The sequence below is a fragment of the Suricata suricatta genome, chromosome 11 (genome assembly GCF_006229205.1).
Source record: "Suricata suricatta isolate VVHF042 chromosome 11, meerkat_22Aug2017_6uvM2_HiC, whole genome shotgun sequence".
In the NCBI taxonomy this organism is placed as follows: domain Eukaryota; kingdom Metazoa; phylum Chordata; class Mammalia; order Carnivora; family Herpestidae; genus Suricata; species Suricata suricatta.
In genome coordinates this window covers 107491789-107509198 of record NC_043710.1, presented here as the reverse complement: position 1 = coordinate 107509198, position 17410 = coordinate 107491789, and the positions used below count along the sequence as shown (strand labels likewise).

At 61.5% G+C, this 17410-nt stretch overlaps 1 protein-coding gene across 2 annotated transcripts in view; it reads left to right on the top strand.

Annotated features, from left to right (window-relative positions):
• The first annotated feature begins 1391 nt into the window (after positions 1–1391).
• Positions 1392–17410, top strand: part of PCSK7 (proprotein convertase subtilisin/kexin type 7) — a 20926-nt gene continuing 4907 nt past the window's right edge. For both annotated transcript variants that reach the window (XR_003915147.1, XM_029956206.1), the window contains exons 1-11: positions 1392–1511; positions 1939–2403; positions 3263–3397; positions 3952–4117; positions 5166–5256; positions 6095–6149; positions 6580–6718; positions 7493–7593; positions 10063–10230; positions 10978–11085; positions 11488–11590. Coding sequence is in view for 1 of the 2 variants with exons in the window: in XM_029956206.1 (XP_029812066.1) it covers positions 1951–2403; positions 3263–3397; positions 3952–4117; positions 5166–5256; positions 6095–6149; positions 6580–6718; positions 7493–7593; positions 10063–10230; positions 10978–11085; positions 11488–11590 (1519 nt within the window). In the remaining variant the exon portion in view is untranslated. The remainder of the gene's footprint in view (positions 1512–1938; positions 2404–3262; positions 3398–3951; positions 4118–5165; positions 5257–6094; positions 6150–6579; positions 6719–7492; positions 7594–10062; positions 10231–10977; positions 11086–11487; positions 11591–17410) is intronic.

Genomic DNA, 17410 nt, shown 5'->3' with positions numbered 1-17410 from the left:
GCCGGCCCCCGAGGACGAGGGGGCGACCCCGAGGGCGCCCGCAGTGCCCGCTCTGGGGCGCGCCGGGGGACCGGGCTCCGGGGCAGTGCGGGTCCCTCGGAGGAGGGGACACAGCGCACGGGGCAGAGGGAAGCCGAGGAAACTGACCGCGGACGCAACCTGATTTCTAGGAAGCGCGGGTAGAGGCACCGGGAGGCGGACAGTCTCTTGGGACAACTCCGGGCTGCCCGCGTTCTCTCTTTTCACCCGTGGCACCTAAGAGCTGTAACGATGCACAAAGCAGTCGGGTGAAGTTGTGCTCTGCCGTCAGAGGGTAGTTAAGATTCCGTCCCCAGAAACGTGGGGTGGGAGTAGGTGACGGCACTGCTCCGCCAGAAAGCAAGGAGGAAGTGGGATTTCTCTTCCGGAAATCAGTGGGATCCAGGAGACTGCGGGGCCTGCCTAGGTGGGGCGCGATCTGGCTCTCCAGCAAGACTTTGCTTTCCAAGTCATGTGTGGGGAAAGGCATCTGCCTATGGGACGCGGAGGCTGCCAGGGGGCTGGGAGGAATGCGCTGTGGAATGCAGAGTTTTGGAGGGAAAAGTTAGGTGGTAGACAGTCCCTTCCCCTTTCCCAAGGGACTTTAGTAAAATACCTGTTTTTCTGTAACGTTTTGAGTTGGAGCCATTTGGGTATGTGTGGGGGTGCTGAGCCCTGCCTTGGGGTGACACTGGTGCAGAGCAGACGGCTCTGAAGAAGCCCAGTCACCCGTGGGCACGCGCACGTTCTGCTGCCCACCCACCTGTCCCTGTACCCACGGTTGCCCACCAGTTCTAAATTCGGCCCTTCTGCAGTCAGACCAGAGGGGAAGCCCCAGGTTTGGAGCCCGGCCCTCACTTCAAGCCCACCGGCCCAGCTGGCACCTGAGGGGTAGCCCCTCACTGCTACTTTCCAATCATTTCTTCCTTCCCGCTTGCCTACTTGGTTTTTACACCGTTCAGGTTTGTGCACACTGTCAGGCTTTCCCCCTTTCCACTGCTTTCTGCCTGCTCTCTCTTCCCCGGGCGTCTGTCAGAGACGCAGAAATCAGGAAACCGGCTGCCGCATGGACTACGAGCAGACCATGCTCCTTGCTTCGCAATGAGGGTGACGGCATAGTTCAGGCCCTCCTCTGGGCCTCTGGGGGGAAAGAAGAGGGCAGCCCGACGGTTAGGACAGGAAGTAGGGTTTCTGGGCTCTGTACTGACTTGGCCAGCTCTTTGCCAGTCTGCAGCCCATTTGAGATCCCTGAAAATGATACTTGATCATTGGCCAGCTCCCTTGGTCACAGGGGACCTGCAGTCCATGGCTACCCGCTTCTTGCTCCCCTGGGCCTGGGAAGACCCCATTTCTTCTTTTCCTGGGATCCACAGGTCCTCCGTCTGTGCTCAGAGTCAACGCTGCTCAGTGAAAGTGATGCCTTTCCTCCACTGGCACAAAATGTGCGCGAGGCGGTTAGCCAGACCAGGAGCTCAGCCCCACACCGAGTCCAGGTAGGACTGGGGCGCCATTGAGGGGAGTCGGCCCTGAGGACAACCGGACTGAGCTGCCAGCTGGGGAGAGATATATGTCCCCTCCAAAGGGAGGAAGGTCTCTTGTAAAGAACAGTCATGGCTCTGCCAGTAATCTCTGGGGGCAACAGTGGCAAAGAGCAGCACGTTGGCTGTTAGCGACTGGCCATTCTACCTGATTATCTGGTGAGAGGGTGGCTGGCCCTTCACGCCGGGGGGTCTCCACCGGGGCGAGGACTGGCCCACGCCCCACCCGAGGGCTCATCCCTGCTGCTCAGGGATAAATGTGAATAAAACGAGAGGAGCGAGTAGTGGGTTGGGGATTTCTAGGTGTGACACATCGATGGCTGGGTCTGCCTACAGACCCCTGTGGGCGCCTCTGAGGTCCTTTCTGTCTGTCTGTCTGCAGCCCACTGCTCTGATGCCGAAGGGGAGGCCGAGAGTGGCACACGTGGATGCCCCCCCGGGCCTGCCCGCCTGCCTCTGGCTGCAGTTAGCCGGGCTCTTCCTCCTGGTTCCCTGGGTCATGGGCCTGGCGGGGACCGATGGACCTGGAGCCCAGGGGCTGGGGGGGCTGAGCTGGGCCGTGCACCTGGACAGCCCAGAAGGGGCGGAAGAGGCCCTGGAGCAGCAGGCGGACGCCGTGGCCCGGGCAGCGGGGCTGCTGAACGCCGGACGCGTCGGGGAGCTCCACGGGTACTACGTCTTCGTCCCGCCGGCCGGGCAGCAGCGGGCGGAGGCCGCCCGGCAGCAGGTGGAGGCCGTGCTCGCCGGGCACGAAGCCGTGCGCTGGCACTCCGAGCAGAGGCTGCTCAGGCGGGCCAAGCGCAGCGTCCACTTCAATGACCCCAAGTACCCGCAGCAGTGGCACCTGGTGAGTCCGGCGCCGCCGCTCTCAGCCCTTCCGGGGCACGTGTGCCTGACTCGCTCGTGGACCTCTGGCCGTGTTGCTCTTGGGTCACCCCCATCCGTTGCCGAAGGAGACACGTCTATAGGCTTCCCCTTCCCTGCGCCCGCTTCTGGGGGCCGATGGCCGCAGCGGCGCGGGTGTGGGTGCCAGCACCAGGCTGCCCGGGCTCCCATCCCGCTCCGCCACTTGCCGACACACCCCTTGGGGCCAGCTGCTTAACCCGTTCCGTGCCTCAGTGTCCCCCCTGTAAAACGGAAGTTGTAACAGTATGTGCCTTGTGGAGTGATGGGTGGGATGAGTGAATCAACGTGTGTGTGCCTGACACACGGCAAGTACTTCGTAACATTATGTTATACAACGGAAATACGATTATATATGTATATATATATATTTTTTTTTTAGTTTACTTAGAGAGTGAGCAGGGGAGGGACAGAGACACAGAGAGAGAGAATCCCAAGCACTGTCCGCACAGAGCCTGACATGGGGCTCAAACTCACAAACAGTGAGATCACGACCTGAGCTGGAATCAAGATTTGGACGCCTCAGCGACCGAGCCCCCAGGCGCCCCAATATGATATATATCACGTGGCGTAATAAGTGTATCACTCGGCGCTTAACGCTGCCGCCGCCTCACTTCTGTCACCGTGAATGGCGCCAGGCTCTCCCCCGGAGCTCACTCGGCCATCTGTCCTCACTCGACCTATTGGTCTACAGCCTCTGTCTGGCTTTTTGATGGTGGCCAAGTGTGAGAAGGGGCCTCGAGCTTGCGTGTCCCCGGGCTCCCGAGGCCCCGTGAGCAGCGCCTGCCCCGTCTGTCCTGCAGAACAACCGGCGGAGCCCCGGCAGGGACATCAACGTGACGGGCGTGTGGGAACGCAACGTGACGGGGCGCGGGGTCACTGTGGTGGTCGTGGATGACGGCGTGGAGCACACCATCCAGGACATCGCACCCAACTACGTGAGTGGCCCTGGCCAGACCCCTCCGGCCCCGCGGCTTACCTCCTCCCTGGTGTTGCCTCAGTCTGGTTCCCTCGTTCCCAGGGGTCACTGGGCCGCTCAGCAGGGCCTGGGGGGTGGGACGGCTAAGCTGCCCCCCTCCCCCCGCGGGCATTCCAGTCCGGCAATTAAGACGCAGGGACAGGACTCCGGGTGGCACTTCCTGGTTCCACTTGCTGCTCCCTGCCCTGGGGAGCAAGGAGTGGCCCTTGTTGACAACTTCCCTGTGAGCACCTTCCTCTCTGTAGCCTGGTCTTCGGGTCGCCCCGGGTTTCCCAAGCCAAAAAGTGGTCTCCCGGCCCCATTTCTACCAGGGACGAGAAGGAAGTTTCCGGAGCCCTGTGGCACTCTCAGTTTTGCCCCGTCTGTAGCCTGGGTGGTTTGCAGGGAGAGAGGCGCCGGCTTGTGCTGGCTCGGAGCCCGAGTCCCAGGCCCCCAGGCCTCCTGCCTCCTTGAGTTCCAGGGCCTGACCCGGAGAGCCTGTGAACAAGCACGTGTCGCCCCTGCGTGTTTCAGAGCCCCGAGGGCAGCTACGACCTCAACTCCAACGACCCTGACCCGATGCCGCACCCCGACGCGGAGAGCGGCAATCACCACGGCACGAGGTGCGCGGGCGAGATCGCAGCGGCGCCCAACAACAGCTTCTGTGCGGTGGGCGTGGCGTTCGGCAGCCGCATAGCAGGTAGCTGCCCCCGGTCCTGGGCCCGGCCTGCGGGCAGCCTTCGTGCCCCGCCTGCCCCTCTCCCGAGAATTCGGGACCGCGGGGGTCCCGCTGTCAGCACACAGAGCGCAGGGCAGTGGGCCAGCTTAGAGCCGTGCCTGTGAGACGTGTCAGTTCATCGGTGTTGTCAGGGCCGTGGTGACTCAGACGTGTGTTGGCTTCGAACCTCATCATACAAAGAGATAAAAGGGACAGTAGCCTCGATGCGGGGCGGAGACCTTGAGCCCCTACCGCTCTGTCGCCTCCCCGCTTTCTCTGACCGTGCTTATGTCCCGACTCACTGTAACGGTGACTCCTGTTCCTGGTCTAGGTTATATTTGTGTTTTCATAATTTCCCAAGAACCCTTTACCTGCCCTTCCTCCTTGACCCTGAATGTCTGGCGGGGGGGGGCTCCTCTGCCATGGCCCAGTCCTCCTGACGGTCACTGTCCGCTCTCCCTCCTTTCAAGAGAGCTGAGCAAGCGCTGGCCCCCACGGGGGGTCGTTCTCAGGCTCCCTCCCTCAGTCTCTGTCCATCATGCGGGAGCCCTCCCCCGACTCCGAACCTACACACGCACTAGAATGGCTGTTCCCCTCACTGGCCAGCAGAGGTCAGCAGTCCTCTCCACAAACCAGGAGGGTGAGCCCGAAATGGACCAAATCCCTTCCGAAAGCTCCGTTTGTCCCTACATGGCGGCCAGGATGTGACCCACCCCATGAATTAGGCATCCGTGGAGCAGGGATGGTAACGAGTGCCATTTACTGAGCACCGGTGTTGCACACAATGATGCCGGTAGGGGGACCTAGCTGCCTGCGCCCCGGCCCAGGCCTCTTCCCACCAGACCCTGGGATCCGTGCAATCTAAGACCTCGCATTATGTTAAAATCCACCCTGGTCCATACACATGGCATAAAAATTCCAAGATGTAAGAGCGCTCAGAGGGAAAAGTTAGTCCCCACGTGTGGCCCCCCCCCCCCGCCCCCCAGGGGACCGACAAAACTGACGGGCCGATGTGGCCTTCGCTGCCTAGGTATCCGCGTACTGGACGGCCCCCTGACAGACAGCATGGAGGCGGTGGCGTTCAACAAGCACTATCAGATCAACGACATCTACAGCTGCAGGTGAGCGAGGGCGCGGGGGGGGGGGTGCTCCGGGAAGGCGCGCGGCCCCGGCACCTGCGCAGGGCCTCCGACGGAACACAGCACAGTGGGCTGGCTTGGCCAGGTCCCGGCCCGGGGCCCTGGCACTGGGTTCGACCCGGAAGCCCGTCACTCGGATTTCTCCCGCTCCCTCTCCTGCCACTGGGTCCTCCCTCAGCCTTAAAGCCCGTGTCACCCCAACAACCAGGGCACCACGAGCCGTACCGCGGTCTGGCCCATGCTCGCGAGTAAGCTCACGAGGCTGCCTCTCCGCCACGGCCGAGCTGAACACCCAGCACCAGCCCCACCGCCCTGCGCACGGGCACACACATGCAGCGTCAGGTCACAGTTATGGGTATGGAGGGGGCAGCCCTGGCAGCACCCCTTCCCTGACCCAGGGCCTCCCTTAAATGCCTGACATGGTCCTCAGCATCTGGCTCTTAGGAGGATTCAAGAACTCCGCAGACCCAAGACCTCCTTTGTGGGTGCCCTGCCGTCAAGCCTGGTGTTCGGGCTCTGCATCAGGAGGCGGCGGCCCCCAGCCTCCCTGGAGGGACACACGTACTGTGTCTCCCCTACCTCCCCCCGCCCCCAGGGCATGAGAAAGGATTTTCAGGGGCAGGTTAAAGCAGTCCTAACCTGAGAACATTTCCAAGGGACAAAAGAGCCTTATCACATCCTTCTGTCTCCCGCCTGGGAGTGAGGGCTGGGTCCTGGAACCCCGCGGCCTGTGGTCATGGCCGTCCTGGATGGAGCACTCGGGAGGAGGCGGGCAGCCGCAGTGCGGCCCTGACTGTGCCCTCTGGGTATCTCTCAACAGCTGGGGACCAGATGATGACGGGAAGACGGTGGATGGTCCCCATCAGCTCGGAAGGGTAAGTGGAGCGCATGAGGATAGAGACCTAGGACAGCCTGTTGGTTCTGGTCCTAGAACTGCCACGGGTCACCCCCTTTCCTGCCCCACCCCCGCTGGGGGTGCCAAACCCCATCACCCAGCCCCTCCACCTCCTTTTTGGAGAATACACATGACCTGGAGGTGGGGGGCTTGGGGGACGCTGGTCCTTAGAGAAGTGGGCCGGTCTCCCTGTGACCTGGGGCTCAGCGCCCCACTTCTGGCCCCGCCGTCTCCGCTCAGCGGCCCATCCCTCAGACAGTCGTTGCGCTGCCTGCTCCCTCCCCTTCTCCCCACCCTGGTGCCTCTGGGCTTTCTCCCCCTTTCTTTCTAGAAAGGGGAGAGGCGATTAGAGCAGGGGATAGAGGTCCCCCAGGGGCTCCTCGCTGACCCCAGGACGGTCTGCCCCTCAGGCCGCCCTGCAGCACGGCGTGATCGCTGGCCGCCGGGGCTTCGGGAGCATCTTCGTGGTCGCCAGCGGGAACGGGGGCCAGCACGGCGACAACTGCAACTACGATGGCTACGCCAACTCTGTCTACACCGTCACCATAGGTGGGGGGGGCGGGTGGGCCTGTCCGAGGGTGTGTGCGTGCGTATGTGCAGGCGAGTGTGGGCCTCGCGGTGGGGGGACTGTGCGGTCCGTGTGTGGAGGACTCACTGGTGGAGACTGCATTTGGGTGCGTGTGTGTGACTCAGTGGTAAGGAGGTTGTTTTGGGGGGCTGTGTGTTTTGGGGCACCCTGGCTCCCGTGTGTCTGTCTTCTCCTCAGGCCCCCGTAGTCAGGAGGGGCCAGCGCTGCTCTCACAGGGTCTCAGGCTGTCCTTCGTAGGCTCCATAGTCCAGGAAACTTCCAGCCCATCGTCTGGCTAGGCCTCTGTTCCGGCGTCTCTACCCCCGAGCCGCTTGCCTCCTGCCCGCGGCCTTCCCTGGCCCCCGCCCCAGTCCTGGACTAAACGCCTTGTCCCTGTGCCCCTGCCACAGCATCTGCTCTCCCCGTTGCATTGATTCACTTACCCGGCTTCTTCCCCGACTTCAGGCTCCTTGAGATCAAGACTGTGGCCTTTTCCTTGGGGCCCCGTGCCCCTCACAGCATGTGACTTGCGGTAGATAATTAATAATGTCGAGGAGAATGAGTGTGTGAACAGACGAGTCTGTGTAGAGGTGGCAGTGGGACCCGGGGACCGATGGAGACTGGTCTCCGGGCACAGGACACGCTCTGCCGCCTGAGGCTGCCTCTAGGTGACGGGCGTGGCCACTCTGAGGCGCCTGCTCCAGGACAGCCTCCCAGAAGGTAACCCGGCGCCTGCTCCCCCGCCCTGTCCCCAGGTGCCGTGGACGAGGAGGGACGGATGCCTTTCTACGCCGAGGAGTGTGCCTCCATGCTGGCCGTCACCTTCAGCGGTGGGGACAAGATGCTTCGGAGCATCGTGAGTGCCCCCGGGCCCCGTGCTGCCCCCCAGGCAGCACAGCCCATCTCCGTGTGTCCCTGCGCCCCTGCCCCGTCCCGCACGGCCCTCCCACTGGCAGGCGCGGGGCTCAGAGGGTATGCCACTGTTGGAAAGTCGGTGCCGAGGACTCTAAACAGATATGCAAACGGCTTTTATCTTTAGAAGTTTAACTTTCAAACGCACGCTTCGTTACAGGGACTACTGAGCACCTCCCGGGTTAAAGCACTCCTTCTAGGCCGCCTTCCTTCGGTAGAGCTCGGGCTTTGGCTAATTCCTTTGGGCTTAGAAAAAAACCCTCCGGTCCATTACCCTTTAGCCCTTACGTAAATACCATGAGTCCTGGTCACGTTCCTAGTCGGGGGTGAAGCTGGCGACTGTCCTTACGGGATATGGGACGGGCGGGAATGGAGTCCGGAAATGTCTCTGTCCACCAAGAAATTGTTCGTTCCTTGGAGCGAGAACCGGAGCCATGTCACCCAAGAGATTGGAGCCGGGCGCGGAGCTTCTCAGGCTTGTGGGAACCTCTTAAAGAACTCAGAGTCTGATGCCTGCCCCCGCGGGCTTAGCTCCGTTCCGCCAGGTGCGGGCTGGGTCCCCAGCCTGGGACCCTCCAGCTCCCTGCCTGTCCCCGCCGCCCAGAATAGAGTAGTTTGGGGGTGGGGAGGAGCTGCGCCGGAGCCCGGCGGGTCCCATGTCTGCAGTGGCCCAGGTACGAGGTCTCTCTGGGGCCCCCGGGAATTGGGCTGGTCCGTCTTCCTGCCAGGTCAGATTTGTTTCCCAAAACTGAAATTTTGTTTTGCCAGTAAGTGACTTCTGGTCAACACATGGTTCCAAGGCCCTGTGCCAGGACCTCAGCCTCCTGCCCCCGTGTGGGGAGGAAGGGACTGGGCTGAAGTGAAAACCTAAGAGGCCCTTTGCCCGGCAGGCAGGGGTCTGGCTCAGAGGGCAGCCCAGCCGAGGTCAGGCTGGGTGCGGAGGCAGAGCAGGAGTGGCCCCCAGCGGAACTCTGGGGAGCCCACTCCCACAGAGGCGTCCCCAGCCCCGGGGCCACTCCTGCTTGGCTGTGCTGGCCATTCCCTAACTCAGCTCGACCTCTCCCCCCACCCCCGCCTTCCATCCGAACTGGCATGTGGCCAGTGATGAAAAGAGGAGGTTGTTTAGCCAAGTTCCTGACTCTCGGAGTCCTCGCCTTGGGGACCGTGTGGCCAACTTCTGCTCAGTGACCCACTCAGCTCAGAGGAGCGGCCTTCCTGACGACAGGGCATGGGGCAGGCACTGCCCACCCTAAGGCCTGCCAGGGTGCGGCCCTAGACTCCCCGTGGCTCCCCAGGGCTCCCGCCACCCCAGGCCCATTCACAGCCCTCCAGCCACGGGACGGTCCCGGTGACGCTGTTCCCTTAACAGGGAAAAAACCAGTCTGCTCCCTGGCACAGGCGGCCTCCCCGTGTCATGGAGACCACAGCTTGGAGGGTTCTTTCCCCTGTCTCCTGGGAGCGCATGGCGTCCGAGTTAAAATCCCGTCTCTTGGCAACTGCAGGAGCAGCTGGGAGGGAAGCGGTGGGTACGGGGGCGGGAGGGGCAGCTCTTGGCAGCAGGTAGCTCCCCTGTCCTGACCAGAGAGAGGCCTGGAGAAAGCCGCTCTTAGGTCTGACTGTCAGCACCGTGAGCCACATCCTAAGTGCCACATGGCGGAGCAGGTTCGGGCAAACCCGTGTGGCTCCAGGTTGATGAGAGCGTGAAAACTGGATGCCACCTCTCCCCCCAGACGGCTCTCCTCCCTGCCCCCACTGTCGCCTCCAACCACAGGCGCAGCAGGGGGGCTCACGGGAACCACGCTGAGGCACGGGGCCCAGAGCGGCGGGGCAGGCAGGCAGTGTAGACACTGGGCCCAGAGCGGCGGGGCGGGCAGGCAGTGTAGACGCCGGGCCCAGAGCAGCGGGGCGGGCAGGCAGTGTAGACACCAGGCCCAGTCCCCTCTCCCTGGGAACACGCTCCCTTTGTTCCCGCTGATGTCACTCCCGTCCCTATCGCTGAGCTGCCAGGCTGGATTTCCTCGCACGGTGCCGTCACCACCGGCCCTGCTCCGGCTGGGGCCCGGGAGCCCCCGCAGCTCCCTCTGGCACCACTGTGGGGGTGGAGGGCCAGGCGGGGAGATCCGGACACCATCCTCTGCACGTCCGGCCTCTGCCCACCTCCATCTCCCTTCTGCCCACAGCCGGACCCTCCTGAGTAGCCCTGAGACCTGCCTCCCTTTCCCAGCTCTCCGAGCCCGTCACCCGGGATCTCCTTTGTCCCGACCCGCGAGTGGGCCCCCCTCCGGTCGGAGACTCAGCTCTCACAAAGCAACGGCCAGCCTGAGAGGCTCCTTCCACAGCTCCGCCCCTCTCTCCGCTGCACCTGGGAACTCAGCGTCTAACCCGGCCCCCCCCACCCCTGTCCACTCCCCAGGTGACCACTGACTGGGACCTTCAGAAGGGCACAGGCTGCACCGAGGGCCACACGGGGACCTCGGCCGCAGCCCCCCTGGCGGCGGGCATGATAGCCCTGATGCTGCAGGTGCGGCCCTGCCTCACCTGGCGTGACGTCCAGCACATCATCGTCTTCACGGCCACGCAGGTGAGGCCCTCGCGGCCAGAGCCACGCCGGCCTGGCCTGCCCAGGCCTCTGCTTCCGAGCACTTGTAGGGATCAGGAGGCTTCAGACCCTGAGTGTCCCAGGAGTGAGGTGCCCAGTGCCTCTCAGAGCAGAGGCATGGGGACCCCGGCAAGATCCCAGGCCACACCCCGTCCGTCCCTGTTCTGCCTGGGCCGGCTCACCTGCTCTGGCTGGGCTCCCGCATTCCGGGGCCTGTGACTCCCGCTCCCTGTCTAGAAGCAAGCCATGGAGGTGGTGACATCACGGGGCTCTGACCTTTTGTCCCAGCTTTCCTTGGGGACTCCATTCCTAGCAGCCCCGGTGGGAGAGTCTGGACCGGGTCAGCCAGCAGGGCGAGCAAGGACACCAGAGTTAGGTTGTTGACATTAGTGTTGATCCCTGAGCGGCATGGTCTGAATGCGTTGGCTCCGCTGCACATGTATTTTCTCTTCCCTGTGGCTTTCTTGGTAACACTTTCTCTCCTCCGGCTGACTTTACCGTACGAATACGACACATGATATATATACCAAAGATGTGCTCACCAGCCGTTTATGTTGTTGGTAAAGCATCGGTCAACAGTAAGCGGTTGGTAGTTAAGTTTTAGGGAGTCAGAAGTTCTACATGGGTTTTCGGCTTTGGGAGCAGGGGAGCACCCGTGAGCCTTGACTTGCTCAGGGCCAGCCGTCCTTTGGACGTCCCCGAGACTAACCAGGACCTCTGTCCCCTCAGTATGAGGACCGCCGGGCAGACTGGGTCACCAACGAGGCTGGCTTCAGCCACAGCCACCAGCACGGGTTCGGCCTGCTCAACGCGTGGAGACTCGTTAACGCGGCCAAGGTGAGCGGGTGTTGGCGGGGCAGGGACCCCTGCCCAGAGCGACCGAGGGAGGGGGCTCAGCGCCTGAAACATCGTCTGGTGCATTGTGGGTACTTAGTGCTCTTCATTTCATCTGCCCTCGTGCCAGCTGATGGCCCCTGTCTCCAACGAAGAGGCAGGCTCAGCATTGTCACTGGGGTTTTCCCTGAGGATTCCAAACCCTCGGTAGAGAGTAGAGCTGGGCTGCGCTTCTCCGCTTCCACCCTGGACCCAGCCGTGGCCTCCGGTTGCACGGGGAGCACTCCCAGGGGTCAGCGGGAGCCTGGGGGGTGGAGGAAGGTGATGAGCGAGGAAATGAGAGCGGGTGTGTGCGCGCGTGGGGTCGGTCTCGTTCATTCACTGCCGCCCCCTTCCCGCTAACAGATCTGGACCTCGGTCCCTTACTTAGCCTCCTATGCCAGCCCTGTGCTGAGAGAGGACAAAGCTGTCCCGCGGGCCCCCCACGCGCTGGAGGTGCTGTGGAATGGTAAGTGGCCAGCAGGAAGGGGGTTAGTCTGGGGCCTGAGGTCTGGGGCGGGGTGACAGGGAGTCGGACTCCTCAGCCCTGCCCGGTTCTAGGCCCTTCCTTTAGGAGCAGAGCTGCAGCCAGACCTGTGGAGTTTTCTTTGACCATTTTAGGACATGTTGCTGCTTCTGACTTGGCTGGCCCCCTGGCTGCTTAAATAAGACCTTTCTGCTGAGTTACTAGCAGTGGAGAGCGGGGGGCGGGGCCGCGGGGCCTCGGGCAGCCGGGCAGGGGCGGGAAGATGCTCCTGTGACTTCCATGCCAGGAACTTGCCGGGGCAGCTCCCCACGCCCCGTGGCCTTCGGATGAAGCAGATGAGTTTCTGCCTCTCATTCTCCAGCTTGTCTAATACATGGAGAGTCCGATGGGGCCTGTTGGGAGGGAGACAGGAGAACACAGATGTCACCCTGGGGCGTGGCCGCCCGTCCCTGTCCCTGCCTCCCTCACACCCGGGGCCAGTGGGGTTGTCTGAAGGTGGTCAGAGATGTGGTGTGCAGCCCCGAGGTTGAGCCCCTTGGGCGGGGGTGGGGGTGGGGGCTTTTTTCCCTTGAGGAATTTTGACCGGCAGAGTTATTTGCTCTTTTGTGAAGATTGAAGCATACCATGCTCTGTGCCCAAATTAGAACTCCGTCCTCACTTCTCCAGGTTTGATCCTAGAAAGTGATCAGACCGGAGAGGAGTGGCCAAAGAAGGGGCGGCAGGGGCGGCTCCTCGGGGGCGGAGGCTTCCCCTGAAGGGCTGCCGGCTCTCCCCAACCATGTCCAGCACTCGCCCGGCTTCCCTCGACGCGGAAGACCCACGGGCCCCGCTCGCTGCGCCTTCCGTAAAAGGAATGCTATCTTGGGAAGGGCATCAGCCAAGGCAGAGAAGTGCCGGACATTCCTGGGAATGAAGGGCCCCGGGCTTTGTCCTCCTGTGTCTTGGAGATAGTGTGCCATTTGTGCCTCCCCTCGCAGGACTCCCTCCCCCCGCCCCCGTCCTTTAAGTGACAAAGTAACCTATAGTCACACCTGTCCAGCGGAAGGTGACTTAGAAGAGGGTTGGGGGCCTTCCCAGTCTCGTCATCCTCTGCGTCCCCCGAGCAGGGCCGTGGCCCGGCAGGTACAGCAAACCTCCCTACGTACAGGGGCATCTGGCAGCCGCTTGTCTGTCACAGGGCAGCACAGAAGGAAGGACAGCTCGTCGTGGGCCGGGGACAGTGGGAATGGATGAAGCAGGGGGCCAGACCCAAAGCCCCTCCAGCGAGGAGGGCGGCAGGCAGGATGGCTGTGGACGGCTGAGGTCTGCAAAGGTGTCTTCCCTCTGTGGTGACTCCATTCGCCCCCTGAGCAGACAGGACAGAAAGTCCCAAGCTTGTGGGCGCGCTCGGAGGCTGAAGGGGGTCAGGCCTGGACGGTCCAGAGACCCGCCCGCACGGCCAGCCCATAGCTCTTCTCCCCAGGACCTGGGAGAATTGGTGTCTGAGGGCTCAAAATGAACCCTTGGTAAGGTGGAAGGAGCTGAACGTTGATGAGATAGAAGAGGTGAAATACCACCAGACTCTAGAACCTTCCACATGATAGAAATGTTCTCGGTCTACACTGCTCAATTCAGTGGCCACTGGCCGGCCATTTTAGGCTATTCGACACTTAAAATGTGGCCAGTGTGACGAGCTAAGTTTTAATTTTATTATATTTAAATTTAAGTAACCACAGGTGGCTAGCGGCCAGCATGTTGGGCAGCGCTGGAGTGACGCAGGATGTGGGAAAGGGATTGAGGCCCTTGGTTCCTTTACATCCGACTCTGGGTCTGAAATCTCTGCCGGAGGGCTTGGGAGGGGCTGTGGGGCTGGGCAAGAGTGGCTGTGTTTATGGAAATTCCCTGAACCCCCTTATTTTATCCGTTTGCGGTCCGAGTATGGTGGGCTCACCCTCCGCCTGGGGGATGAGTCCCGTCCCTCACTTCCCTGCCCCCTCCCTGCCCCCTCCCTGCCCGGCGCTCATTCCCTCTCCACCGACTCCTCCTCTTGCCCTCGGCGGCCTCCGGGCACCTGTTAGGGAACCGTGACCCTTTGGAGGGAATTAGCTGAAGCCGCGGCTCCCTTCACCGCCCACGCTCTCCTGCTGAAGAGCCTGTCCCTTGCCCACAGCGCCCCTTCCCGGCCACCCCCCCCCACCTGTGCACCTGCCGCTGTTGTGACATGAGTGGGCCCGGCAGCAGCCCCTCCTGTCCTGCTTCTGGGACCCTCCGCCTGAGGCCCTCGCGCCCTGGTGTGGCTCCATCACTACTCCAGGCGTCGGTGCCCTTCAGGCTCACTCTGCAGTGCTCGCTCCCCCCCCACCCCGCCGGGGTCCCCTCGACTGCACAGGAGTCCTCGTGACTTTGGCCACCGCCTCTCCACAAGGGATTCCTAGATCGCAGTCTGACCCCTTACCAGGAGGAGGACAGAGATGGCGATGGACCCTCCGTAAGCCCCTTCTCTGCCATGGCACCGCGCCTCCGACTACGCCACCAGTACTCCCCTCACCCCTCCACCCCTGTGTCACCACGCGCTGCTGGGTTCCCGCCGGCACGTGGCGTTTCACATACACAGATGTTTAGATTCCATTGTCACCCTCAAAAGCCCGCTTGCTTTCCAGGTTTCCTCTGTTTCTGTCAGAGCCACTGCCATTCCCTAGGCCCCCCACGTGAACTCGTGGGGTCGCCAGCCCCGCGGTACCCCTGCTTCTGCCCAGGTCTTCCCTGTCCGCCCCCCACAGGGGAGTCTTTCACTCACTTCTCTGGTCGTCTCCTGATTGAGTCACTCGTTCACTGTGCGAACACGAGGCCCACCTCGGTCCAGGCCCCGAGTGCAGTTCTGGGGCCTCAGAGATAGGCCGGGGTTCCTGCCCTCAGGAGCTCCCCGTCTGCAGCCGGAGACGACGGTGTCCCGGGGAGCTGGGGGCCAGCTCGAGTTTCGGCAGGCAGCTGGCCAGGGGAAGGGGGGACAAGGGGTGCCCCGGCAGCAGACGCCGGGTGGGTGCTTCAGGGAGCAGAGTCGTGTGTGGCTGGAGCAGGGGCGGGGGCAGGGCCAGATAGGACCCCATGGGAGGAGTTTGGCCTTGACCTTGAAGTCTGTGGGGGGTGCCTCTGCTGGCACCGGGTGAGGCAGGGAAGGGTGAAGAAGAGCGGTCTCTTGTCTCTTAGAGGTACATGTCAGTCTCTCCTGATGCCTGGGGCGCCGTCCAAAGGCTCTGGAAGGGGAAGAAGTGAGGATCATTGATGAAACGAGACTGGCTGCAGATTGATAATTATGGGAGTTAGGTGTTGAGGACACCTACTTTTTATATATACCTGGAACTTTCCTTAATAAGATATATATAAATGTATGTATAAATGTTTATATGTGCATTTATACATTCACATAAATCAGTATTGCGTAATTGTTAACACATACAAAGATTTCTGTTACTTAGCTTGAGCAACGTCTGGATAGTGACGCCATCAAAACAGATGAAGAAGCCAGGGGAAGAGAGATCTGGCTGAGGGCCCCGGAGCCGGGAATTTGGCTCTGTGCTGTTTGGGGGTTCTGGGCAACATCTAGAGGTGACGTCCAGATGGCATTTGGAGAAATCTGTTCAGAGGTCTGGACTGACGGTGACGATGCCGGGGTCACCGGTGCCGGATGGCAGGAAAGGTCTGGGGAGGAACGCACTCCCCGGGGTTGGCAGGCAGACAGAGGACAGAAGGGGACCCGGGACACAGACCACACGAAAGGAGTGAACAGAGGAACGGCGCCTCCGAAGAAAAACGGGGAGAGGAGATGGCCTGAGGGGTAGGGGGAGACCTGGAGGACGCATCATGGTGTCAGGGCAGTTTCGGCGAGAGGCTGAGCGGACAAGGACAGAGGGCATCCCTGGGGGTTTGCCACCCAGACCCCTGGTGACCTGAGTGTCGTTTCAGTGCGGTCCAAGGGGCAGAGCTGGTATGCACCTGGTTGAATAATTAATGGGATAAGACTTCTGGTTAAAGATGGCGAGTTGAACCTATTTTATTTCTGCTTTCTCCCCAAACCTCACCAATAGAAGAATAAAGGAATAAAAATGGTGTGAGCACAAGGGCAAAGAGAATGGGAGAACCAGCAGACGAGAGAGCTCGTCACGGAAGCTGGAAAGTGAGTGGAGCAGTGAGCAGGGCTGAGAAAACTGCACACCAGACACCCACGACGGTGATAGTAAGGAACCAGCCCCTTCGCGTCACAGCATCCCAAAGGCTCAGGACCTGGGGCCCCTGTGCTCTGGAGACGGAGATGAGGCATGAGGCAAAAAGTAGGGACCAGTGAAAGGTAGACTCCTGGGCACCTCCTCCCGTTCTTGGCAGCCAGGTGACTCCCCTTCTGTATCCTGGCAGGAGTTGAGAAGTTTATTGTCTAGAGACAGAATGTCCTGGGAGAGGTCCCAAGCCCTGGCAGCCAGGGGACGGGAGCAATGGAAGGACCTGTCATCAAAGGACTTGGAGATGCTGCTATGCAGGGCTGCCCGCCGCCGGTCAGGTCCCAGGCCCGCGAGGTTTAGGGAAGCCACTGCATGAAGCTCTCCTCCGGCTTGGAGCTTCCCGCCGGCTTCTGAGGCTAATAAGGATCGTGGCCATTTGAAAAAAAAGAAGCCTCCAAATCCTGAGGACGGTTATTTTCAGCCTGATTATCATGAGGAGGGAGGGGTACGGCCCAGCGGCAGGGCCGCAGGCGGAGCGGGAGGCGAGGAGTCTCCCAGGGGCAGTGCGCTGAGGGGGCCCGAATCTGTCCGCCTGAAGGATGACAGGATCAGAGAGCTGTGTGGTCCCCTGTGCAGCTGCGGAAGACTTGGTGACAGGGACATGAGTTTAAGTAAAGCACACGGAGGGCGACTGTGAACTCTGGGTGGGGGGGAGTCAGCGAGTCGGGACATGAAATACGATCATTATGTGCCACTTGGTAAATCCATTTAGAAAAGATGAGACGGCGGAGGGAGGGCGGGGAGGGAAAAGGTGTGGGCGTGTGTGACCTTCATCTGCTGGAATCAGACACTGAAAAGTAACGTCTGAAGCTGATGAACCAGGGAAGACTCATACGTGGTGATTATTTGGAAACACGAAGGTAGATCCCGGAAGAAAACCAGAAGCAATAGGCAGAGTCTGCCCCTGGGGGTGCCTCCCGCAGGTGGGGAGGGGCGGGGCAGGAAGTTGCTCTTGCACGTGGGAAGCCTCCTGAGCCAACTTCTTTTAAAGCCCTGAGTGCTGTCTGGACAGGTAGCAATGTTAAGGGTGAATGAGGGGTCAGAAGTGGAGATAGTGAATGCGGACATCTTTTCCAAGAGGTTCAACGGGAAAGGAAAAGAAATGATAGCTGATACTTACGTGGTCCTAATACTCGGCATTTGTTCTAAGCACCGTGCGTGTAGGAACCACTGTAACCCCAAGCGAGCCGTGGGGGAGGGGCTGGCACCACCCAGGTTTGCACGGAAGGACACACATGTGACTCTCAGCGAGGACAGGCCGAGCCAGGGTCGCACCCAAGCTGGATGGCTCCGGAGCCCGTGTTCTGAACACCGGTGGCCAGAAGGAAGTGAAGAGGGTGGAAAGGGTCGGCTTGTTCTTGGTTTCATTTGCAGTAGGGAGGACAGAAGCAAGAAGACGGACAGCAGGGCTGGACCCTCGCTGGACCCTTGCCGGCCAGTTGCTGTGAAGGGAAAAGAAGAGGGGCTCCGAGGGTAAACAGGGGGTGCGGGGGGGAGGGGCTCAGAGCATAATCAGGGGGTGCCGGGGGGGGGGGGGGGGGGGGGGGGG